We start from the raw sequence: 22957 nt of genomic DNA, 5'->3' as shown, positions 1-22957 counted from the left end.
AATATATATGAACTCTGCTAGCCTGTTGAAGAGTTCAGCGGTGTAAGAAAACATGCTGACATGCCTCCCTCACACATATTTTCTCACATACTGAGTCTCAGCCGCGCAAAAGAAAAATCGAATAAATGGTGTGAAAGCCGATAAAATGGCTGTTTTTAACATTATCCCAGACTGTACATAAAAGATAGACATCACCTATTCTTTATGAACTGTTGATATGAGCCTCGAGTTCAGCTTTCTGCCAGCTTTACTTTTTACAGCCAGATGTGAGGTGCGAAGGATCGATGTAAGGGAGAAACAAAAGTCTGTACACATCCACAACCTGTCATAAAGTGCCCCCAAACACAATGATGCATAACTTGTCATTGTGATATATTTAACTATATTTAAAGAGAGACAAAACCATAATTTCTTTACACCAGACTGCACAAAGAAAATACATTTTAACATGGGGATCTATAAAGATTGACTTGCTTTTGAAGCCAAACTAAAATGGTCATTCAAGACACAGCGGTTTTTGTAAATTCTGGGTTTGATTTATGTTTCTTCCTTTGAGGCTGCTTTGGAAAAGCATGAGCGGCGCTCTTTTGGGATACATGTATCAGGTCTCCAGACTTCGTCAGCAATTTATCTACATGCAAGTCCTTTCGGCCTCCTCCATTAGCATTAGATGACATGTTAAAGGGATAGACCCCCGCTTCCGAGCAGTAAACACCGTGAAACAGGCGCGGCTGTCGGCAGGCGGCAGCACGCAGTGACAAGAAGGGAGAGAAAATAGCGCCAATCGATTGTGAGGTCTGACTTTCACCTTGGGAACCATTTTGTGATGCAAATGTATTACTCTTTTGAACGCATATTGTTTTGAGAAGCAAAACGCTTTATTTTTGTGACCTCAGCCAACTAGCGGGACTACCTTCATCAACGCCAAAACGAGGCTGGAACTCGGCTCACAGGACGCAGCAGGGGGTAAGAAAATGTTCATGCACGATATTGCTAGTATGGGATGTCATACAGCTTCATGTCAAAAGAGGCGGACTATCCCTTTAACGGTGGTGTTTCAAAGCTATGTTAATGGTCTTTTTAGATAACTGAGACTAAGCTGATTCATTGTGATCACGCAAGGCTCTTTCTTTTTATGTCAGTCAAGTCACTGATACATCATCGTACCATTTCAGTTCAAAATCCAGTTCAAATGTTAATAGAGCATTTGGCAGTATTTGAATACAAGAATATGACACAAGTCACATGTTTCAGTCAAGTTGAAGTACTAGCTAAAGAGCACATTTTCAAAATATTTTCATTTTGTCAATATATTTTGAATTATAACATATTCACTTTACAAAATATGTTATTTTGTGTGACAGTTTTGAATGAGTTGTTCAGAATGAAAGATTCTATTGAAGAACAGTTGACTTGTTTGGATGCCAATAAGGCATCTGCAGTCACCTCATTCTTCCCATAATGACTGTGTTTGAGCCCTGATTAATGACAATAAATCCATAACAATGTGCAGATTTCCTCTCATAAGTAAGCCTTTTGAACCAAGAGGTTATAAATATTGAACTTTTCTTCAAATGCAGATAATAATGACGTCAAAGCTCTCAGATTCAACTGTAATTGTCCATGCAGCTTTAACAAAACAAACAAACAAACATAAGGAAGCCAGATGACACAACTCACTGGCGGACCTGGTGATTAGTGAGTCAGATGAATTTACACACACACACACACACACACACACACACACACACAGCAACAGCCTGAAACACACAGAACGAAGATAACTCTTGTCCTGTCTGATCCTCAAGTTATTTTCAGACTTTTTCTCCTCATATGTGCTGCATGTTGCCAATGTGTGTGCGGTCTGTGGTGTGTGTTAGCGTTTGTGTGTGAGCATGTGAGTGTGTGAGGGGGCAGTGTTTAGTCTGAAGCCATATTTAGTCTCTCTGGTCCTACAAGGAGGCCTATAATCACACAGAACCTTTCTCTCTACTCATTACAAACACACACAAATGCACACGCGCACACACACACACACACACACACACACATCATGGCCTGTCATTAAATGTTCACATTAACCTCCCAGGCTGCACATGTGCATGCGCATAAGGTGCAAAAACACATATGGCAGGTTGTTTGCATGAATACACACACTAATTTAGGCATGAGTGTTGATGCAAGATCCTATTTGTAAAGATGCACTGTGTACACGTACATGTGCAAACAATCATGCACACCAACACACTCCACACACACCACATGTGTGCCAAACTGTGTGCAGCAGTTGTTCTGCAAGGTCAGATTTAAAGTCAATCGGGCTGTTCTGTCTCAGATATTGTTCACATTTGATTTCAAATTCAACATGACAGAGAACAGGAGCCTCTGGAATATTTTCCTGATCAGGGTTTGAAGCTGCATGAGAGATTTATTCCCAATGTCAGAGTCACTTTAAATGTAAGTCGGATAAAACTAAGGTCATAGAATTCAGCATGACACTGACAAATCTGAGCACTGCCCTGTGGTTGAGACATTGGATGAATGATGACTATGTCCTCTGCCCAAGTGCTTTAATCCAATGCTGCTTGTGAAATTTCTTGAATGACAGAGTCAGGGGAAGATCAACTTTCTTAATAAAAACATCATAAATAACGGTGAAGATCTTGAAGCTATTTAATTAAACTGCCTACTTGCAACATCATAAATGAAAGCTCTCGGAATGTGCAAGATCCAGTTTTAATTAAGTGCAGCAAAACAACATCAGATCAGAAAAATGATTTAGTTATTATTGAACTAAAGCAGCAGAGCATTAATGCCACTCATTTACACAACGGGAAATAAGGGGAACATAGTTTTATGTAAAAAGCAGCACTGATAGTGTCATAAACTAGAGGAAATAGCTATGAAAATATTGTCTTTTCACTGATAAAATGGATGAGCAGTGTTGCTGTACCACACCATTATGTGACCGTCTAATTCTGTTTCCAGCTTAATCTCCTCCAGGCTGCTTTTGTACAACAGGGGTGTTTTTAAAGAAACGTATCCTCAGTTACACCGAGAGTTGATGGGTTTTTTTCACAATCCACTGTCAATGATATACTCAAAATGTCTTTTCAAACTGAATTCAGTGTCAAATATATCACATATCCCAGATTGTGAGGGTTGTGGTATGCCATCCTTCTCCCCCCAGCTGAGATGCAACAGGATGTAGCCACATGGTTGTTTGGTTGCTTGTTAGGTCTGTGATTTATAAACTACCCCCAGGAATCTGCCCTGAAAAGAGCATCAGTTATAGAACTGAACATTATGCAAGATTAAATGTAATTTTCCAATGTTGGTCAACATACCAGAGGAAATTACCGAACTTGTGGCACATAGCTGCATTCATTTCCATTACAGTCTTTGCTTAACAAGATAAAAATATGACCACATTGCACAGTGTTCATGACAGTTGTTCTGACGTGGGTGGTTATGTGTATAATTATATTACTTAAGTTGTATGGATAAAAGTCTTTTTGTACAGGCACGCTGGGGGAAAAAAAACAAGTCCCGGTGATATAACTTATCATTTAGGGCTGTAAGGTTAGGATAAGGTTAGGGTTGGAGGAACATCTCAAGGAAATGTCAGTCTGAAGTGCTCGAGCGACTGAAACATGTCTGTATGGATGAGAGTATGTGGAGATCATACTTTGTCTGTTTGTGGTCAGAGATCAAAACAAGGCAGTCTAATCTTGGCAGACAAAACATAGAGAGACTACAAATTACCACCACACACTGAGAAACCACACATAGTAAGTCCCTTTCTCCTTTCCACCTGTTTCTTCCTTTCTCCCCTGGTTCTTTTTCCGACACTAAATCTTAGCTTGCCGATCTTTTTGCTCGTATTTGTGTTTTCCTCGCTTTTATTTTAAGTCACACGCAAATCCTTCAGGGTGACTTGATCTTACAAATCCACTTGAAGCAACAACATTCCTCCCTGAACATGATGTTACTGCAGCTGAAGGGTGTTTGGGCGACATCTTACTTAATAATGAAGATACACAGTGTTCTTGGTAGAAGCATCTTACAAACATACTCCAGAGACAGCAGCGTGATCATGTTATAACTGCGCAACAAAACAACATGCACAAATTCTGAGAAATTACTTTCAAGTTAAAGCTACATCTATCTATCTGTCTATTAATGTACTTTTAAAAAAGACATATTATGGAAACTTGCTCCAGCTTTAATTCATGTTACGTTCAGCACAGGATGTTTCTTAACAGAATTCTGAAAATAATGCAATAATGATGTGTGACAGCACCGCCTCTGTGCACTTGTTATCCAACAGTTCACTCAAAGCTCAACTGTCACTGAATTCAGAACGGCTTTGGTGGCAGAAGGTGTACATTCTTCATTAATAAATAAATTAATTAAAAATCAAAATGTGAAGAAAGTCTAACATCAAACAACATAATGTCACAAGTTGTTTTCTCTTCTGTTTTCTTTAAGTTTTAAACCAATACATTTCAAAGTGAATTATTCAGTTTAGATTCAGTTGATTTCATTAAGTCAAATTCATCCAAAAAAATTATCTTTATTCTGGCGAAATAAATCTATTTTCAGCTCTAGCTTTGTTGAAGTAAAATCAACTCCCCACAACAGTGTAATGCCGATGTCAGTGAAGTCCTGTGAAGCTACGGCTGCAGCCTGAACTCCTTTTCATGGTTGCTTATCCTCTTCATGAAAGGCTGCTAGATGTAAAGATAACCGATTCCTTCTGACAGAAAGACAGAAGGAATTCTTATGCACTCAAGAGACCGACACACATAATCGCATAGACCTTCCCTTATACAAGCACACACAGACACAATCTGTTCATACACCGAGTTCCCTGGTCCAACACTGAACCGCACACTTGATGCAGTCCAGACCAGAGAGACCTGAGAAGCCAACAAACACACACACACACACACACACACACACACACACACACACACACATACACACAGAGAGCCAGGTCTGAGGTGATGGTTTTGGTTGTGGTCCCAGTGAAAACGACACTAATTTAGAGCTAAGTAGCTTTGGCAAGCCGAATCAAAATTCCAAAATCTTACAACTGTAAGAGCTGTGAGTTCAGTGAATGCTAACAATGCTAATTCAAAGTAAAAGAAGTCACTGCTGAGGCTACTGCGATGCAAGCAGTGATACCACGGTCCACCTTCATTTAGATTGCTAATCTGACCAAACACACTGGTAGCTTTGTAACGTGCCCTCTATATGCATGTACTTCAACATACAGATACACACACACACACACACACACACACACACACACACACACACACACACACACACACACACACACACACACACACACACACACACACACACACACACCACTCACTTCCATAATCATAAACACACTCACACTCACATGTACACAGACTGGTCAAACTCCAAAAACCACACTAAATAAGTTCTGCCCACAAACATACCCTTGGCAGGATGCATGCGTGTGTATGTGCACCCCCACCACGTGTGTTTGCATTTCTCTCAATGGTCCCCTTTGAAGGAGGTCAGAGAGGAAAGGAGAAGGAGATGTGAGTGACTGAGAAAGAGAAAGAGGGAAAAATGAGGAGAACTCTGGGAATTCACTGCAACAAGATAAATATCCTCGGCTTGGCGTCGCATGGCTGCCACACTCTCGCTTACACACACTGATTACAGAGTAAATATGTGTAATCTTATAAATCAGCCATTGTTTGTGCGGTGGAAGAAACAAACGCACATACACAACATGCACAGACAGACATGTTGACTTTGGAGAAAGCGTAATGGTGGAGGTGATCAGTCATCCAGGGTCATACGTACATATTTCAATGCAAAAAAGAATTCAATATACAGACATTTCTTCAATATATTCTTATAGGTCTGCCTTATACGACTCAAATCATGGGTAGGTGAGCCCTTGATTTTAACCTGTCATGTAAAATATCCACCTTTTTTATTCATTTATTTTTATTTAAATCGCATCATTGCGCAAAGAAACAAGGGAGAGAAAAGTTTTGGCAAATGGTCTGCATTTTAGAAAAATCATACAGATAGCATCATTGAATAAATTTAAAAAGAAACCCACTAAGTTTTATACTCTACATGTACTGAGCAAAAGCTGGATTGGTAGTAACACGATGAAGATGACCCTCACTAAACGCACAACACATCTTGTTTTCGAGTTATTGTGCAAACAGAGCACATCAGTTAAGCAGTGGCGAGTGGATAGTGTCATAGCGGCAGATCTCTGAATAACTACTTCCACCGTCACCATTAAATCCAACTGGAAACATGATATAGAGATTAAAAAGTTGGGCTTATGGTGCTGAGTGGGAGAGATAAGACGTTGGGCAGCCATCATGTGGTTACGTGTGATTAACTACATCTAAAAATGTGAAAAATCTCATCTTGATTCTTTACCAAAGGATCATTGTATTATTTGTTTGTCAGATTGCCAATTCGCTCATCAATAAAAAGGGTAAAAAGGCAAAACTTTCTAAAAGAAAAAAATCTAAAACAAGTTCAGTTTCTTCCACACATTCTCCAACATGGTTTTCTAAGGAACATCTCACGCAAAGTGTTTAGCTCAGAATGTATCAGTCGTAAAGTATATTCAAAAGAAAAAGAAAATATGATAAAAAGTAAGAACAAAGAGAATCAAGACTTTTGAAATTTTAAAAGCTGCTGTATGTCACATAAACCCCACCCAATTCACTGAGACATAACATGCAACTTGGAAATTGGCAATTCATGTCATACAAGTCACTATGTTTACTACTAAAAGCAGAGACAAGAGCACAAATGTTTTCCAGAAACTGTTCAGGATCCATTAGCAACAGCTCTGAAAGCAGATCTGTATATTATTCCACTGTATCATAATACGACAAGCTGCCAACTTGTTCCATTGTGTGCATGGTTTCCATACATTCAGAGCACATGACATGCTCTCTACACAGCTATATTTACAGCTAATTAAATAATGGATTGAACTGCACACACACAGGGATCATTGTTGCAATGGTATTTCCTTAACGATCAGGAATCTATTTAATCAGAAATCAGATGCATGTGGCAAAATTTCTGTCATGAAGCATAGCACGTATGTGACTATGTGCCTGTGTACATGCACTGTATTCAGGCCTTTCATTTGAGCAGTTTGTAACCCCTACAAAACTGTAGATTACTTACTTGACTCGTCAAGCTAATTCAAAAATTAGTCCAGTCACCATCAGTCTGACAACAGAAGCTCAATATATTTTGCTCTTGTGGTTTGAATTTAGCTGAGTGATCTACTTTAATCCAGTAAAATGTTAAGCACCTTTTAAAAATGTTTTCTATGTGTAATTAGTCTGAAGAGTCTGAAGAGTCTGAAGCGATACTTTAAAAAGCCACAAAAAACAAATGTGAAGACAGGCTCCTATCGACTGGTTTGAAGCAAATATAACTTAAAGTAAAATAACTTAAAAAATAAAAATATATAGATGGCTTTCAAGCCAGTGACACGTTGGAGAGAATAGAGGTAGAAAGTTGATCTGCCACTGAGGCGCCTCAGCATCGTGGAACACGACACACTAACCAACGGTGTTGTCATCACTCAGCATGATGTGACACTGATGCCAGGCTGACCTGCCTCTGTCTATCACATGTGAATGACCACGGAGGAAGAGCTGCAGGTTAACGAGAACATCTATTTTGTTTAGCCAATAAGCTACACTTGAGAAATGAAGACATTTAAAATGAAGGACTTGCTACATAGAACTCTTTCTCTGTTGGTTTCTTTTCTCTTTCACTTGTTAGTTTACTCCGTTTTCCATCTTTTATCAACTTTTCATTAACATTTTACTCTTAAGGCTGCTCTTACTGTCACTTTTATGTCTGTCAAATTACTGATGCACTTTGACCAATTGTTTTTGTTATTTTGTTGTTATTTTTTCTCTACATCTTGAGCCTTTATTAGAGGAAATGCAAGCACAGCAAGTTATAAATGGACAAGAGAGAAGCAAAGAAAGCCCTGGAATAAGTCACTTGGAATACTGATTACTGATCAGGATAGTGTATAATAAGATAGTATCTCCCTCTGTGCAGAACAGAGCACAAATGGACCTTTTCAATCATCACTTCCTTGTGGGGGGTTTTTTTGTGACTCAGAGTCACTGAAAGGATACATGTTATAGTTTGCGGTCGCCAACATGCAACTATACATATCATCTTGTGAGCTGCAAAGCTGATTTCATTTACACTTTGACTAAACAAAAGCTTCCCATGACCAAAGCAGAATGTAAACAGCACCCTGCCGTGGTTTTCATATGCTACAGTCAAAAATTCTGTGCCAGAAAAAAGATGGGTGGGGGGTTGAATTGACCTCTGACTCAAAGCACAGTTAAACTGGGATTCTGGTCTTTAATAGGGTGCTTTAACAATGACACTGATTTGGGAAATCAGTGTCCACTAACAAACAAAGTGTAAAATCAAACCTGAGCTGTTGGCTGTGACTTGTCAGACTGTTTAATTAAAGCTGAGGGGGAAAAAAAGGCTCCAGTCTATAATCTGTGCTGCTTTAATCTCCTCTCAGCACGACATCTATCCAACATAGATGACTTATTAAATCTCTCCATGGTGCTCAGCAACAGAACACAATGAGAAATGATGTGATAAGAACGGTGGGAAACTTTTTCTTAGTCTGGTCAAAAGGTTGGTTTTTACTTGGAAAATTGCTAATAAATTACTGTCTCTGTGGAACTTTGTTTTTTGGTTTCAGCTCATTACACTGAGGTCAACATTTTGAATACAACTACCGGTATTTGTTTTTTGTTTTTTTTTTTACTTGTAATGTATTTGTTTCTTGTTTTGTCTATTTAAAAAGAAAAGAAAAGTAATGTCTTTCTTTAATTATTTTTGTTAAAGGTTTATGCTTCTTAGTCACTCACTTTTTATATCTCATCAATTACTGTTCCCTCATATTGAGTAAACTCTCACTTTTTCTGTATGTTTCTGCCCTATCTTTTAAATGCCTCCCTTTGTAGTACGATGGAGGAACCGAACCATGTTACAGGACAGACAGCCAGATGAAAGACGTTGAACAGGAACGAAACAGACAATAAAAATCAGATTTGTTCTTTGATTCTTTCAGCTGCGGGATAAGAGGACAGGAAAGAAGGAAGGAGGAGATTTTTTACGATTCTTCCTCCATCTGACACATTTTATGTGACTTCTCAGTTGTACAGGGAATTAGAGCTGGACTATCTCTAGTGTCTCTGTTAATCTTGCACTTTGCAGCAGGAGATTCTCTGCTGGAGATGCGTTCTCACAGCTTCAAATATTACAAAGCAGCGCAAGGTTAAAGCGTTCAGAGCATGTTGAGAATGTTTTATGTGGCTCAATGAGGATTGTTTTTGTGTTGACATCAATAGCATATGTGTTTGAAAGCATCCACGATGGTGGAAAACAACACACGTGCCAGTAGAAAAGAGTCTAACGCCTCAGTGCTTATCAACACTCAGGCTCCGTAGCTGGAAAAGCACTTCTGTATTCATGCATGGGCGCTTGCAGATTTTTCAGACTTCTTATTCGGTAGCTGGATGGATTATCCCAGCACAAAGTTAGGAGTAAATGCTATGAACATTTGCTTTCTCGCACGCAGCCCTCCAGAATAGTTCTGGGGAATTTTCAGGACAACAGTCCATGTGCAAAAGCAGCTTTTATCTTTTTGTATTTCCATCTCTCACTTCCATTTTTCTTTGAACTCCTTCAGTCCGTCTCCTCGTTTTTCTGTTTTTCAATATCTTCACATTTGGAATATACACACAATTGTGATTCTTTGCATTTCTATGTCTTTTCTTTCGAGTCTTAGCCTTTTCATCTCTTCATCTCTTTTCTCTCTGTATTTCCCCCTCTGATCCCCTCCTCGGCAGTCTCCTACCCCTCCCACTCCTGACCACATCCATATGTTAATAATAAAGTCTCCTCCAGCCCCACCACATCTATGTGGAAATCATCTGGTAGGTCATCTATGCCTGTCTGATAAAGAACAGCACAGATGCTTCATCCTTAATGCTCTCCGCATCCCTCAGTGTTTTTAACATGACTTTCATACTACAGCATATGCAGAGCCGCAAAAAATGTGGCTTGACCCCTGTGGAGCTGGTATGCATTGCGAGTTATCCCACCCGCAACCACTGCAGCATTTAATGACCCTGAACCTGATTAAAATCTGGGGGAGATAAATAAAATTAAACTTGACCTGATCAAGCCTCAGGGAATTAAAAGAAATTAGAGCCAGACTTGGCCCAAACTGATTTAGTGGTCAGAAAACCGCAGATCTGGTTTGTGCTGAGAAGCAAAGCTGCATCACAAACTTTTGTCGGATCCCGCTGATACTCAGCCAACTCTGACATTGGATACTTTTTTTTTTTTTTCAATGACCTAGTGCTACTTAGAATTCAACAGAAGACTTGGTAATATCATCAAATTTGTCTGCAAGGCAGACAAAAATATAATAAGAAATAGAAAAATAGATCAATAAACCTACGATAAGCTATAATGTCACACTTTCAGATCATTCTTGTTTGTGGCAGTGTGGTTGAAAGGATACAATAAAAAATTTTTAAAGATTAAATACCTCATTGTAATAAATTAAAACATAACTTTACTCTATACAGCTGGAAAACATGTTGGAGAAGTCATACAGAGCCGCTACAGGCAGAAGACATATGTTTGCTTAATTCATGTGGAATCGTGATCGATACGCAAGCCCAATAGTAAGTTATATTAGCTGTTTGGTTTCCAACATCTGCTGAGAAAAGTGTCCAAAACCTTCATGTTCCAAATATAACAACCTGTCTGTTCGCGGCTGGACAGGTTGGGAACGATGGGTTTTTTGTGCTTCTTCTGAAAACAGCTGCTTCATTTGGCTGAAAGCACTGTACATGATAGCAATGAAAGTGAATTATAGAGCATACTGGAGCTGCAGGCCAGAATAGTAAACTTCAGAGCTGATGGGAACAGCGTAAAGTAAATACATTTTGTATCTTCAAATAATTCCTCTCAGATTGCAAATTTGATTCACTGTTAATGTGAAAACATTGTGAGGCTTTCAGCAAAACCATGTTGTTGCCTTAGTTTGACCATAAAGCTCAAAAGAAGAAGCATTAGAGTTAATAAATCTGATGCGAGTCATTGTAAGGTGATGACAAATAACCTATTTCGAGGCTTAAATTTGAAAACCTTATCAGCATAAAGAGAAGAAATGTGAATTCAAATGATTAAACGATCAGAAGAATTAGAATAATGGTTACAGGGGGGTCGGATAATTGTTTTCTTACATGGATGTCTACCTGCTTTTAGGCAAACACCTGAGGCTCTCTGAGTTAGCATACTGTGTGTGTGTGTGTGTGTGTGTGTGTGCGTGTGTGTGTGTGTGTGTGTGTGTGTCTGCTGGGTTTTGCCGCGGCTCCTCATCAAAAGATATAAAGCCAAATCCAGTCGAGCCTCAGGCGACACTCACACATAGACCCACACACGAAAAGCTGAGTGTCAGTCAGCTGAATGAAAGACAGCCATTCATTGATAAGACGGACAGTCACATAAACAGACCGTCTGAAGGAAAACAAGACAGACCACCGACACCCCTCTGTGCTTCATTCAGCCTCGAGAAGGGTCTTAGTGTGTGCATTGGCGAGAGGGAGAGAAAGCATGGAGTGTAAATGTTTTTGTTCTTGGGGTAAAGTATCTCCTGGGGGAAGTTAGAAGTTTATTCAAAGGGAGAGACAGAGAGGGGAAGTGTCTCAGCTCCCATCTGTCCTTTAATCTGAGTATCAAACACACAAGGCACCTGAGGGACTAGCATTCACACCAGATAAACACACATGCTCTGCCTCTTCTGATGAACACACACTTGTTAATGTGCTAACACACTAACAGACCACTGAGACAAGAGTACACAAGAGCTCAGGATGCATGGATACAAACACACAACTTTACAGGTATGTACAAGCCACATACATCTTAGAACTTCTGTGTGAGTAACCACAACAAAAGCCTTCGAGCTGCTTGTTTCAGGGTAACAACCAACCTTTTAACACCAGCTTCACTTCTCAAAGTGTAGAGTTTAGGAAAATGATAATATCGAAGGGTAAATGTGTCATTTGCAAATAAGTAAACATGGCAAAGTGCAAAGTAACTGACCCAGCATTTAGCACCTGAAAGCTTTCTATATCTGAAAAGATGAGCCGAGTTGCATCCAAATTATATTTAGTCTGTCTGAGTTAAGCCAGGGTCCTGTTGAATTTCTGTGGCTGTGTATTTTTGTGCAACAGCGTGTGGATCCAACAGGTCTCTCTGACAATGTGCAGTCATGACCATCCGCCATCACCAGCAGCACCCATTCATGTGTCGCTCTTTACAACTTTGGCTGCCGATGCCTCTTACTGCATGTTGGATGGGTCAAAGGTCACTTAAGATCAGCCTTTATTTCTGAGGAGATTTTTTCACGCATCCTCAGTCTGGAAAATACTTCTACAAGCAGAATCATGCACACATTATCCAATAAAACACAGTGGATATTGCAGATAAACACAGATGATGGTTTCTACTAAGTTTACATCCATGTACAGACATGGTATCAGTAAATTTGTGCAAAAAATACAGAATGATTACTTTTCCTTATGTACATACTACCACGAATGTGAAAACATCATATTAGCCAAATTAAGTACATGTACATAAATCTGCTTCAAATGTACACATAGACACAGGACGTGAGAGGCCCAGCTGTTAATGGTGGTGGTCCTTCACTCCACAGTGGAATCTGTGTTTCGCCATGTTTAGAGCTCCATTTGGGGCCAGATAAATCAAGCTGCTGTCTACCAGAAGCCTCCATTAGGGGCCCTGCGTGGCCCCTGGACGGCCTGTCAGTCACCCTGTCAGTCAGCAAGCCGCCCTCTTCCAACGTTTGAACTCATAATTACAGGGAGACTCAGCTTGGTTTGGCCCTGCCTGGCTCCCAAGCCCCCCCATCACCACCTCCCAGACAGCAGTACTTGCTAGCCCAGGGCTAATGCTAATACTAACAAACGACGGGCATTTCGCCGGGAGGCAAAAGAGCACTGGGGAAAATATTTATAGAAACTGAAAAGTCTCTCCTTTTTTTTCCGCCACTTTTTGGCCTTTTCTTCATACATTTCCCACAAACTTATTAGGACCATTGAGTTTTTATTTCTCTGAGTGGCAGTCCTGTGTTTCCTTTCAAGTTTGAAAGGAGAGCAAGTTGGTTAGAATGAGGAGCACTAATGCTAGGCTAACCTCTGCCAGCCAGAGATTAATCAAACACCAGTTAGAGGGGAGAGTGTTAAATACAGGGGCTGTGATGACTGATGGCTTTTTAAGCAGTAACAGGGTAGGGAGGTGGAGAAGAAACACACCTCTGACCAGGACAGAAGACAGAAATCCTTGGAGCAGAGCTGGGAATTACCTGCAGCCACCAAACAAGCTGGTCAATTTTGTCCATAGGCGGATGGTCTACTACTCTACCAGCTTCACTGACACATAACAAACCATCATTCATATTTCTAACTTTATTCTGAAACTCATCAATCATAAGCGACTGGTTGAAGCATTGGTGTATTTTGGAATCCAGCCACTGTAGTCGGCAGATGAAAAAGTTTCTTGCACTTACACACGCACACATAAAGTCAGACGTGGCTCGCTAGCCCTCTGGAATTCATGAATAAAATATAGACCTATAAAGGCAGCATGAACAATGGAAATATTATCCTCCACAGCATAAATGCACAGTCGACCACAGAGTATTCTCTTAGGAAGCTCATTCCTCTTATCTCTGACGGCTCGTCGGCGATGGCCGGCCACTGCATGTGGAGACGCACCGCTAACGAGGGGGAAATCCCCCCCACCACACACCCTCCCACCCGCCCCTCACACACACCCACCCCCCATCACCCCCATCAACCCCATCAACCAAGATTGATGCAGAAAATTTACCCAGCAGACATTCCTCCGAGCTGAAATGAAAGAGGTGCCTGGTTCACCAACATTCCTGATTGGCCACACATTCCTTTACCATTCTAACAACAGTGTGATTGCAGGCATGGAGCCATAGCTTCATGAAGTAAACTTTCAGAAATGTTCTACTTTCTAAATATTCAAACAAGGTTTCACCTGGTGGATGATTTTAAGTAGGAGCTACTTGATTCAAATGCCTGGTCGTGACTGGAAAAGATCATGGTGGGAGAAGTGAAGGAGCTTTGTCCCGCCTTCCTACATCAACACAGTAAAGTGCCTTTGAGCAACATGCACGGAATGAAATGGGAATATGATATGTAAACTTCACTGTAACTAAATCATTGTTAAATGACTTATTTATCATTTCGTCTCAAAAAGCTTAAAAAGAAAGAATTTTAGAAATAAATTTGTCTCTGTATTAAAGTGATAATAAAGAAAATTGGATTTGCCTCAAAAGGAAAATCAATAAGAAATAGGCGAGCTGGAGAGGAATTCATTCCTGATATTTCTTTAAAAATGTCAATGGTAAAGCAATAAAATCCACAAGGATCGAACAAGAACAAGGGAAAAAGTAAATAATAAAATTAAAAGCATCCCCTGTCAAAGATTGACAGGGGATGCTTTTATCAGGATTTGATGTAACCTCACAAAATCTGTCTTGTTATAGCAGCCAAACTGCTGAGCTGTCCCTGGCCTCGGAAGCATGACTCTTAATACTGTCATGAATTATTAATTTGACGCATTCATCACTCTTCCGACCAGTCATCGATAGCCTCCATTATGGGGGGTGTGTATACATTACAGAGTGTATAGTGTGTCAGAAACTTCCCGCATACGAGCCGATGGATGGCGGGAAGAGAAGAAAACAGAGAGAAAAAGACTGAGAGAACGAATGGGTGATGGACAGGAGTGACAGCAGAAAGCATTAGCCTGAGGAGGCAGAGTCACGATTTCACAGCTACCAACAGCGAGAATGGCAGGAGAGGATGGCATGTTGACGATAGGTGATACAATTTACAGACTGGAAGTCAACAGTGTGAGTTATAAGGTTACACAAAGTTTTATGGAGCTCTTTATATCGACTTCTAGTGATTTTACATTAGTGAGGCCACATCACAATAACAAAAAGGCTTTAAAACAGTCAACAATCCAGTTGGTGACATTGTGGTGACAATGTTCATCTTTCATATAGAGCTGTATGGCTGTATCTAGCAGGTAGCATGGGCAAACATGGCATCGTAAACATGTAAACAGCTTCCACTGTGTGCGATTTCTGTAAGCTGACCCATGTATCCCCCCGAGTATTTAGAGTAGGTGAGAAAAGTAAAAAAAAACAACTTAAAAACTATGACTTCTTTATGGATCTGAAGGTTTCTCTCTTATCCCAATACAAGTGTATTAAATCCAAAATACTTAACCGTGGACTGTTCATTTTTAATGTCTGCATTGCATGTCTCCAACAATATTGCTGATGAAGAATTATCACAATAAGTGCTGACGTCTAAATAGTTAAGTCTAAAGACATTAAGCAGAGTGAGTATGTTAATGTTTAGATCAGGCTCCCTGATTGCTTATCGAAGCGAGAACCAAGCCAGCCCAAGGTGAACAATGTTTATTTGCGTTTCAACTTCAACAAGCTCATTCATTTCCTCTCACTAAGATCCAACAAAATCTCAGAACCTTGAAAATTAATTTGCATTCAATGAATACAATATTAGAGCAGTGAGCTGGATAGAGAGGGTGGCTCAGATCACAGAGCTTAACAGTGACGTACTGACAGCTTTAACAGCTAATGAAGAGATGATGTCACCCAGACTCACTACGCTAACGAGAAGCTAATGGACGCTGGAAGTGGTGACCGCCAATTCCTCCTCTAGAGTAAACAGCAGGGGCAAGCAACCATCACTTTGTCTCACTCTCACACACATACACGCACAACATAATGGTGAGACTCAAACAGCTCCACCCTCTCATACGTCAAAGTTAAACAAAGGGAGAGACAAAAGTTTTACGACTGCTTTGATTTAGAATCAGCTTAATTCTGACCTCAGCTACATTGCGCACTCACATGCATGTGAGGCCGCTGCCCAAACATTCACCACCTCAACACAAAAAGTCGGAACCCTTTGAAAGCCTCTTGGAGGTATCATAAATGATGACCATCCAAGACGTCCTTATGTTCCACAAATGTCCTAATGTCCTAAACGCTAACTGGCCCTCTGAAAGGTAGATGTACACACAGACACACGGTGATGATGTGTTAGTGTGGATTTACAGTGGGAAGTTTGTACTCTGGTGATTTATGGACTTTCTCTGTTTAGGTGATTAGCTGTGAGCTCACACCCAGCTGGACACGTACACAAAAAGTCACATAAGTTTAAACAGATACGGCCCGTTAATGGTACACGTGTATCAGCGCCGTCTAAAACTCTCTGTTACATAAATGACATGTTTCTGTGTGTGAAAGTAGCACAGAACGCTGAAAAAATACACCGAGATGAAGTCACAGTGGCAGCACAGTGGGTTAGGTTACCAGAGTTTCTTCACCCCATCTTCCTTTAATTTTCAAGCCAGATGGGACATATGGCTGCCAGAAAGGGCATCATCTATGTTAGGGTGTCTCTCAAAGGTATCTTAATATGAAGCTGAAACACCTCATCTGGCTCAACAGTGACTTTCTACTTGAAAAATTCCAAATGGAGTTACATCCAACAGGCAGTGGGCTTATCTGCGTGTGAGTCTCTAACCTGGGTGTAAGTGGCATCCAGGAGTGTGTCCAGGTTCTGCAGCGGTGCTGGGGTTTTGTCTTTGAACCGAGTCAGCAGACGGCGCTGGATGGCTCTGAACTGGACCGCTCGCTCCGACAGCAGATCCTGATATTGTTGAGCACTGACACGTAGCTAACACACACAGAAAGACACAAATGTTTCACGTCTCTCAGGTAGCTTCCCATTACATCAGACAAAACAGATGTACAAGAAAAATAAATAAATAAGATACATATGAATTCCTATTTCTTTCATTATGTCTAACCTTTAAACATCAAGTGTTTGGGTGGGTTTGTACCTGAAAGTGATGGTCCAAAGACAGGAAGTACTCCTGCAGAGGGAGTGGACCAGTGAAGCTTTTCTTGAAGTCTTTGATTCCCAGTTTGGCAAAATGCTGATCAAACCCCTGAACCAGTTCCTTCACCACCAACCACATGTCCTCAAAGCTGTCACTCTGAATACGGTAACGTTCTGACAAACAGACACAGTTATCAGAGGCTGAGAAAATTAAGCCACCGCGAGTTGACTCGAACATTGAAATATTAAAGCCATCACACGTTGCCGGAGCCTGCCGATGTGTAGTTGCTACTATGACCTCTGTTTAACACACTACAAGCTCAGGATTTGTTTAAAAAAATAAATAAAAAAACCTTCTAAAACCTGAGGCTTAAAACTGTCCATGAAAGCCTTTTATTTCTCAAAACTAATTGAGAGGTTACCTCTGATTTGATTGTAAATTGAATACTTTGGCCTCATGTTTATTAAGATTCTTAAAATTAGAACATTTGTCTTCAAAATGCTGATGTGACGTGCATCGCTCTGGGTTTTAAAAGGTAAAAGCACAGATTTTGATTCTGTCAAAGCAGAATATTCCATGCTTTTAGCCCAAAAAAAGCTCCTGGAGTTGCTTTGTGGTATGTTTTAGTCATTATCCATCGGTGCTAAGGAACCTTTTTTTTTTTTTTTTTTTTTTTAAATCAACCTTGCTGCCTTTGGTTAAATCTCCACAGATGATACAGTCATTTTTATTCAAGAATTATTCTGGATGCTTATATGTCTACTGTCACATCATCAATAAACAGTGGGAACATGATGGGTGAATGTGAAAACCATGTACTTATGTGCCTTCAGAAGTAAAGACAACAAGGCAACTATTTAATTATCATATCATATTTGAGTATTTGGAAGTTAACATTTGGAAAAAGAATTAAGATGTCAGTGAAAGGGAAAGTTATCAAAAGCATGACAAATATCAAAAGGCCTCATTTTAACATGTTATCAGATATGAAAAGTTATCACAAAGTACTAAATGCTGTTAAACTGTCACAGTGATGAGGGAAGTATTATTAATTTTAAGGCTTAAAAGTTTTAAAAAGGAACAAACCTATCGAAAGATATTAAGAAGTTTAGAGGCCTCAGCAGCTGAGGATTGGCTTTAGAAATGGAAGCATGTCAAAGAATTTAAGCCAACACTGAAACCAGCATTGATGGAAACAAATCAGCGTCACATTGTTTGGTGCTGTCGGGGACTCACGGGAGGTCTTGGAGGCCTGCACGGTAACTTTGGCTCCTGACAGAAACTGAAAAGCCAAACTATTCCCATCCTTATCTTCTGATTTAGCTGAAAACTCTGCAGAGGGAGACAGAGAGGAAAAGAAAATAAAAAGCAGTGTGATGAGACAGATAGGACATTCTATCATGATACAGGACGCCAACAAAGGGGAACAAGACAAAGTCACACTCTTCACAAAGACACACAATATAAGCTCACATCGTTATAAAGAAGAATACGATCTGTAGGAACACTAAGTGTGTGTTTAGACGTCAGAGTTGCTGACTGTAGCTGATTGTAAGATAAGTGGAAAACAGAAAAGAGGTTCCCAGAGCTGAAATTCACAGATTCACAAATAAACATGTATAAACACATTTGTATAAATACACAACCACACAGACAAATAACAGTTGATTATTCATATAAATGTATACACATTCCCACAGCTACACATCTCTCTCATTCCTCCCCCTTCAATGCAGTTCAAATTTTTGTCATTTGCCTTAGTGTGATGACCACATCACTGATTATAACCTATAAAGAAAACAATAGCAGCATGAATCTATTTGAGTCTATTTGAAAAGAACTGAAAGGACATGTACTGTAATGCCTGAATGAAAAAAGACGTGTATGTTCACTTCTTTTTACTGACTTGCCTTTTAGTAGTCGAGTCTAAAAGTGTTGGACGGCATGAAAATATTTTTCTAGCTCTTGAAATAAAACATACTTAAGATACAGTTGCATAATCACGACTGGCTTGAAGAGTACATTCTTAGTTTTAATTTCAGGGTATTCACATTCAAATCAATCCGATAAGCATCACCGAAGAATGAATGTCCTCCTTTGTGTAGCTGTCTTCAGTTGTTTTGTCTTCTGCAAGTAAAGCTACTTCAGGTTGAGATCAGGATATTGATTCTGTCAAAGCAGAATATTCCATGTTTTTATCCCAAAAATGTTCCTGGAGTTGCTTTGTGGTATGTTTTCAGTCATTATCCATCAATGCCAGTGAACCTTTTTAAATGAACCTTGCTGCTATTTGGTTAAATCTCCACAGTGCGTTTTATTCAAGAATTAGTCTGGATGCTAATTCCTGTCACATCATCAATAAACAGTGGGGACCCAGGGCCCCTGGAAGCCATACATGCCTGTGGCACCAACCTGCCTCCATGTGTTGCACAGGTGATGCTTTATGTTTTGAGCAGCAGTTGAAGTCCATCTGCTACAGCATTAGGTTTTTGACAGTAAACAGCTAAATATATTTTCTTATTGACAAAAGAATGCATTTAAATGTATTAAGTCCAGAAAAAAAAGTGTTAAAGGAAAAAAAAAAAGGTCCTTTTGTTTACAAAAGTTTTTGATTCAAAAGTAGAACCTTGCTTTTTTGGTAACCTGCTGACAGCATCAGTATACATGTGCATGACAATGTGTGAGTGTGTGTGTGTGTGTTACCTTGAAAGATGGAGCCGAGGTCAACTGGTGGCTGGTTGGTGTCTATAGTGATCTTAAACTTGGTGGTTTTGGCTGGAGACGAAGGTACACACACCAACGCCAAGGGAAGACTGAACCTGGACTGCAGAACTCTGGGAACCCCTGAGGAAAAGTCAAGACATCACAGTCAAAAAATGTTTTCCACTTTACTAAAACTAGAGCACATATGACTAAGATGATTCATTCCGCAATATTTTATGCCACTCTCCAATCTCCCTCCCTGATGTTCTATCCCGCAAAAACAACCTTTAATTTGCAGCTCAGTTCCCGTATAGGTAGCACGCTGCGAGTCAAACGAGGTCACAGCATTGAGTTTTAGGCTATCTCTTCAAACAGCAGTCAGGTTAACATTTGTTAACACAGTCAGCACTGCAGATGTTCAGATTACACAAGTACCCCGGTGCTGCGAGACTGAGAGACTCAACATCAACACTGAGTGTGGAGGTGTGTTTGTCGGAGATCCAAAAGGGAAGTTTTGTGAAAAGTGGGGGGAAATTTTGAGAGAAAAAAGAAAGAAGAGAGGACGCAATTTAAGGCCAATGACAACTATGTTCTGAGCCTAAGCAGTGCTGAGCTTGGCAGAAATCTACACTTAGCAAGAATAACAGAGTGAGGGAAAAAGAGAAATGGAGGAAAACAGTTGTTAAGAAGAGATGGAGAAAGGTAACCAGGGGAGAGGAGGTGAGCTAACGACAGGAGAGGGAGAAAACCTGTGGAAATAAACCGGTATGAGAACGACTAAAAGAAAAATAATATGAAAATTGACAGCAGGGGCAGGAGGGAGGGACAGTTTAATTATGGAAAGTTCCAGGTTATTACAGATAGTAATAATTGCCTACAACTACTGTGCACCTTTTCATTCCAGACAAGCAATTATTGTGTGATTATGTGAATAATTCAATTTGGTTTGAATACATGAACTGAGGCAGGGAGAGAATAAGGGAAGTGGTAAAGCCAAGAAAAACAGCAGAGAACAGAAAGAGCATGAGCAGAGAAAGGAAATGGATCCCATTTAAAAAGAGAAAGCTTTGTGGGCCACTTTCTTCACTCCCTTAATTTCTCAATGAACCTTCATTCTGGATGACTGAACAGTTAAACAATAAATCGCATCAAACAAACACAACACAGGGTCACACACACATAATGTCAATGTGATTATGTTGCACATTTACTAGATATGTGATAAATTGTTCACACTTAAACAGAGCCTTTTAACCTCGGCAAAGCGCTACAAAGTAATGGGTTTCTTTTTCACACATCCATACAGCACTTTTTACCATCATACACACGCTCATATATGTGGGGGTGCAGTGTATTCCCAATGGACACTTTGGTGTCGGAGGGGCTGGGGGATAAGTGCGAGCTTGCAATCTGGTAGTTACCACACAACCCCAATACCAATAAAGTTGGAATATTGTAAAATGTAAGTAAGAACATAGCGCAATGATTTGCAAATTGCATTAACCAATATTTGATTATATTCCGTTCACACTAGAAAATAGAAAACATCAAATATTGAGAAACATTTTACTATTTCATGAAAAACAGTGTAGCTCATCCTGAATTTGATGGAGGCAAACGCGTCTCAAAAAAGGTCAGTAATGATAGGGGAAAATAAAGAGAACCTTAGAGAGGCAGAGCATCTCTAAGTAAAGATGGGCAGAGGTGCTGCAGACTGCAATAGAATTGTTCTATAACTTGTGCAGCCGTTTCAGATTAGTTTTCCTCATTGTAAAATTGCATTATAAAACTTTGCTTAAGTGCAAAGCCCAGAAAGAAGGACTAGAGATAGATGACGAAACTATTTCCAAGTTATATTAAATTGAGGATATTATATTTCTCTTACAGACTTGAGTTTTATTCCGGAGTACGCCGGCTCCTATTCTGATTTTTTTTTCCGTTTGTGTACATTGACTTAAATCCTCAGACACATCAGATACCGCAACCTTTGATCTCCATCTTGATAGCTGCTTGCAGTTGATTGATGTAGGAAATTAAGCTTTATCGACTTAAAATCACAACTGCCCCGCTGCTGTTGAACCTCTATTGTACTTTGGACTGATTCCAATTGGTTGTAAAGTACCTCTGTGTGTGTGTGTGTGTGTGTGTGTGTGTGTGTGTGTGTGTGTGTGTGTGTGTGTGTGTGTGTGCGTGTGTGTGTGTGCGTGTGTGTGTGTGTGTGTGTGTGTGTGAACCCCAGGAGAAACAATAAAGGAAACAAGCACTCCAGTCCTTAAAAACCTTACTTGCTAATTTGCAAGCAGAATTGCTAAATGAAAAGCAGCTCCAGGTATGGCTTTTTGGATGTTGTAGTTTGACACATGATGACTCCAGTTCCCATCTCTTTTTAGGGTGCAGTAGTTATCTTATATTTGATGTTGTGCATTAGGCTGCCAGACGTCAGTGAAACACTTACTTTACTTTGCCAGTTTTTAACCAGCTGGAATAAAAGACACTTACAATACACAAGACATCACATAATACTTCATTCATATGTCACGTGGCCAACATACACTCACGTCCTATGTCATAAAACTGATGATATTCTACACATCAACCCTACTGTTGTAACTACCAAACCACGCCTGGTAATTTGAAGCTGAGAGTAGCAGAAAAACGTATACAGCTACGTAGATATGTGTGTGTGTACTACTGCAGAGCCTCTAAAGCCCACTACAGATTACAGGACATCCTCCTCTGCATCAAAGCACACAAACTCAGACAGACCAAAACAAACACTGGCTGACAACTAGGGAAACTATTACTGGACTACTTCTGGATACATGTGTGTGTCTCTGTGTATACGCTCATGTATTCAGTGAGAACATTTTGGTAGGTGGAGGGATTTAAGCGCTAAGACTTGGTTTTAATATCAGCGTATGGGTTGGTGCTTAGCTGTTATGGTTAAGGATGGGGGAAGAGGGAAAGCATGTCCTCACAAAGATAGCCATAAAAATGTGTGACAAAATGTGATGTGAAAGATAAGAGTGTATGTGTTTCTGTCTGAAAGTGCATGTGAGACAGATGATATTTCTGTGTAAACAGCATAAAGTATGAAAGGATAAATGAATATAAATGCATATCTATATTTTCCATAAAG

At 40.0% G+C, this 22957-nt stretch overlaps 1 protein-coding gene across 1 annotated transcript in view; it reads right to left on the bottom strand.

The window, feature by feature from the left end:
* The window catches only part of bbs9 (Bardet-Biedl syndrome 9), a 158761-nt gene that overhangs the window by 84827 nt on the left and 50977 nt on the right, over nt 1-22957 (bottom strand). Inside the window, exons 15-18 of the mRNA XM_075466085.1 lie at nt 19819-19959; nt 18352-18447; nt 17116-17288; nt 16797-16949 (exon numbers count right to left, since the gene is read on the bottom strand). Coding sequence (XP_075322200.1) covers nt 16797-16949; nt 17116-17288; nt 18352-18447; nt 19819-19959 — 563 coding nt within the window. The remainder of the gene's footprint in view (nt 1-16796; nt 16950-17115; nt 17289-18351; nt 18448-19818; nt 19960-22957) is intronic.

The sequence above is a fragment of the Odontesthes bonariensis genome, chromosome 5, assembly GCF_027942865.1.
Source record: "Odontesthes bonariensis isolate fOdoBon6 chromosome 5, fOdoBon6.hap1, whole genome shotgun sequence".
Taxonomy (NCBI): Eukaryota; Metazoa; Chordata; class Actinopteri; order Atheriniformes; family Atherinopsidae; genus Odontesthes; species Odontesthes bonariensis.
This window is presented reverse-complemented; position numbering and strand designations above follow the sequence as displayed.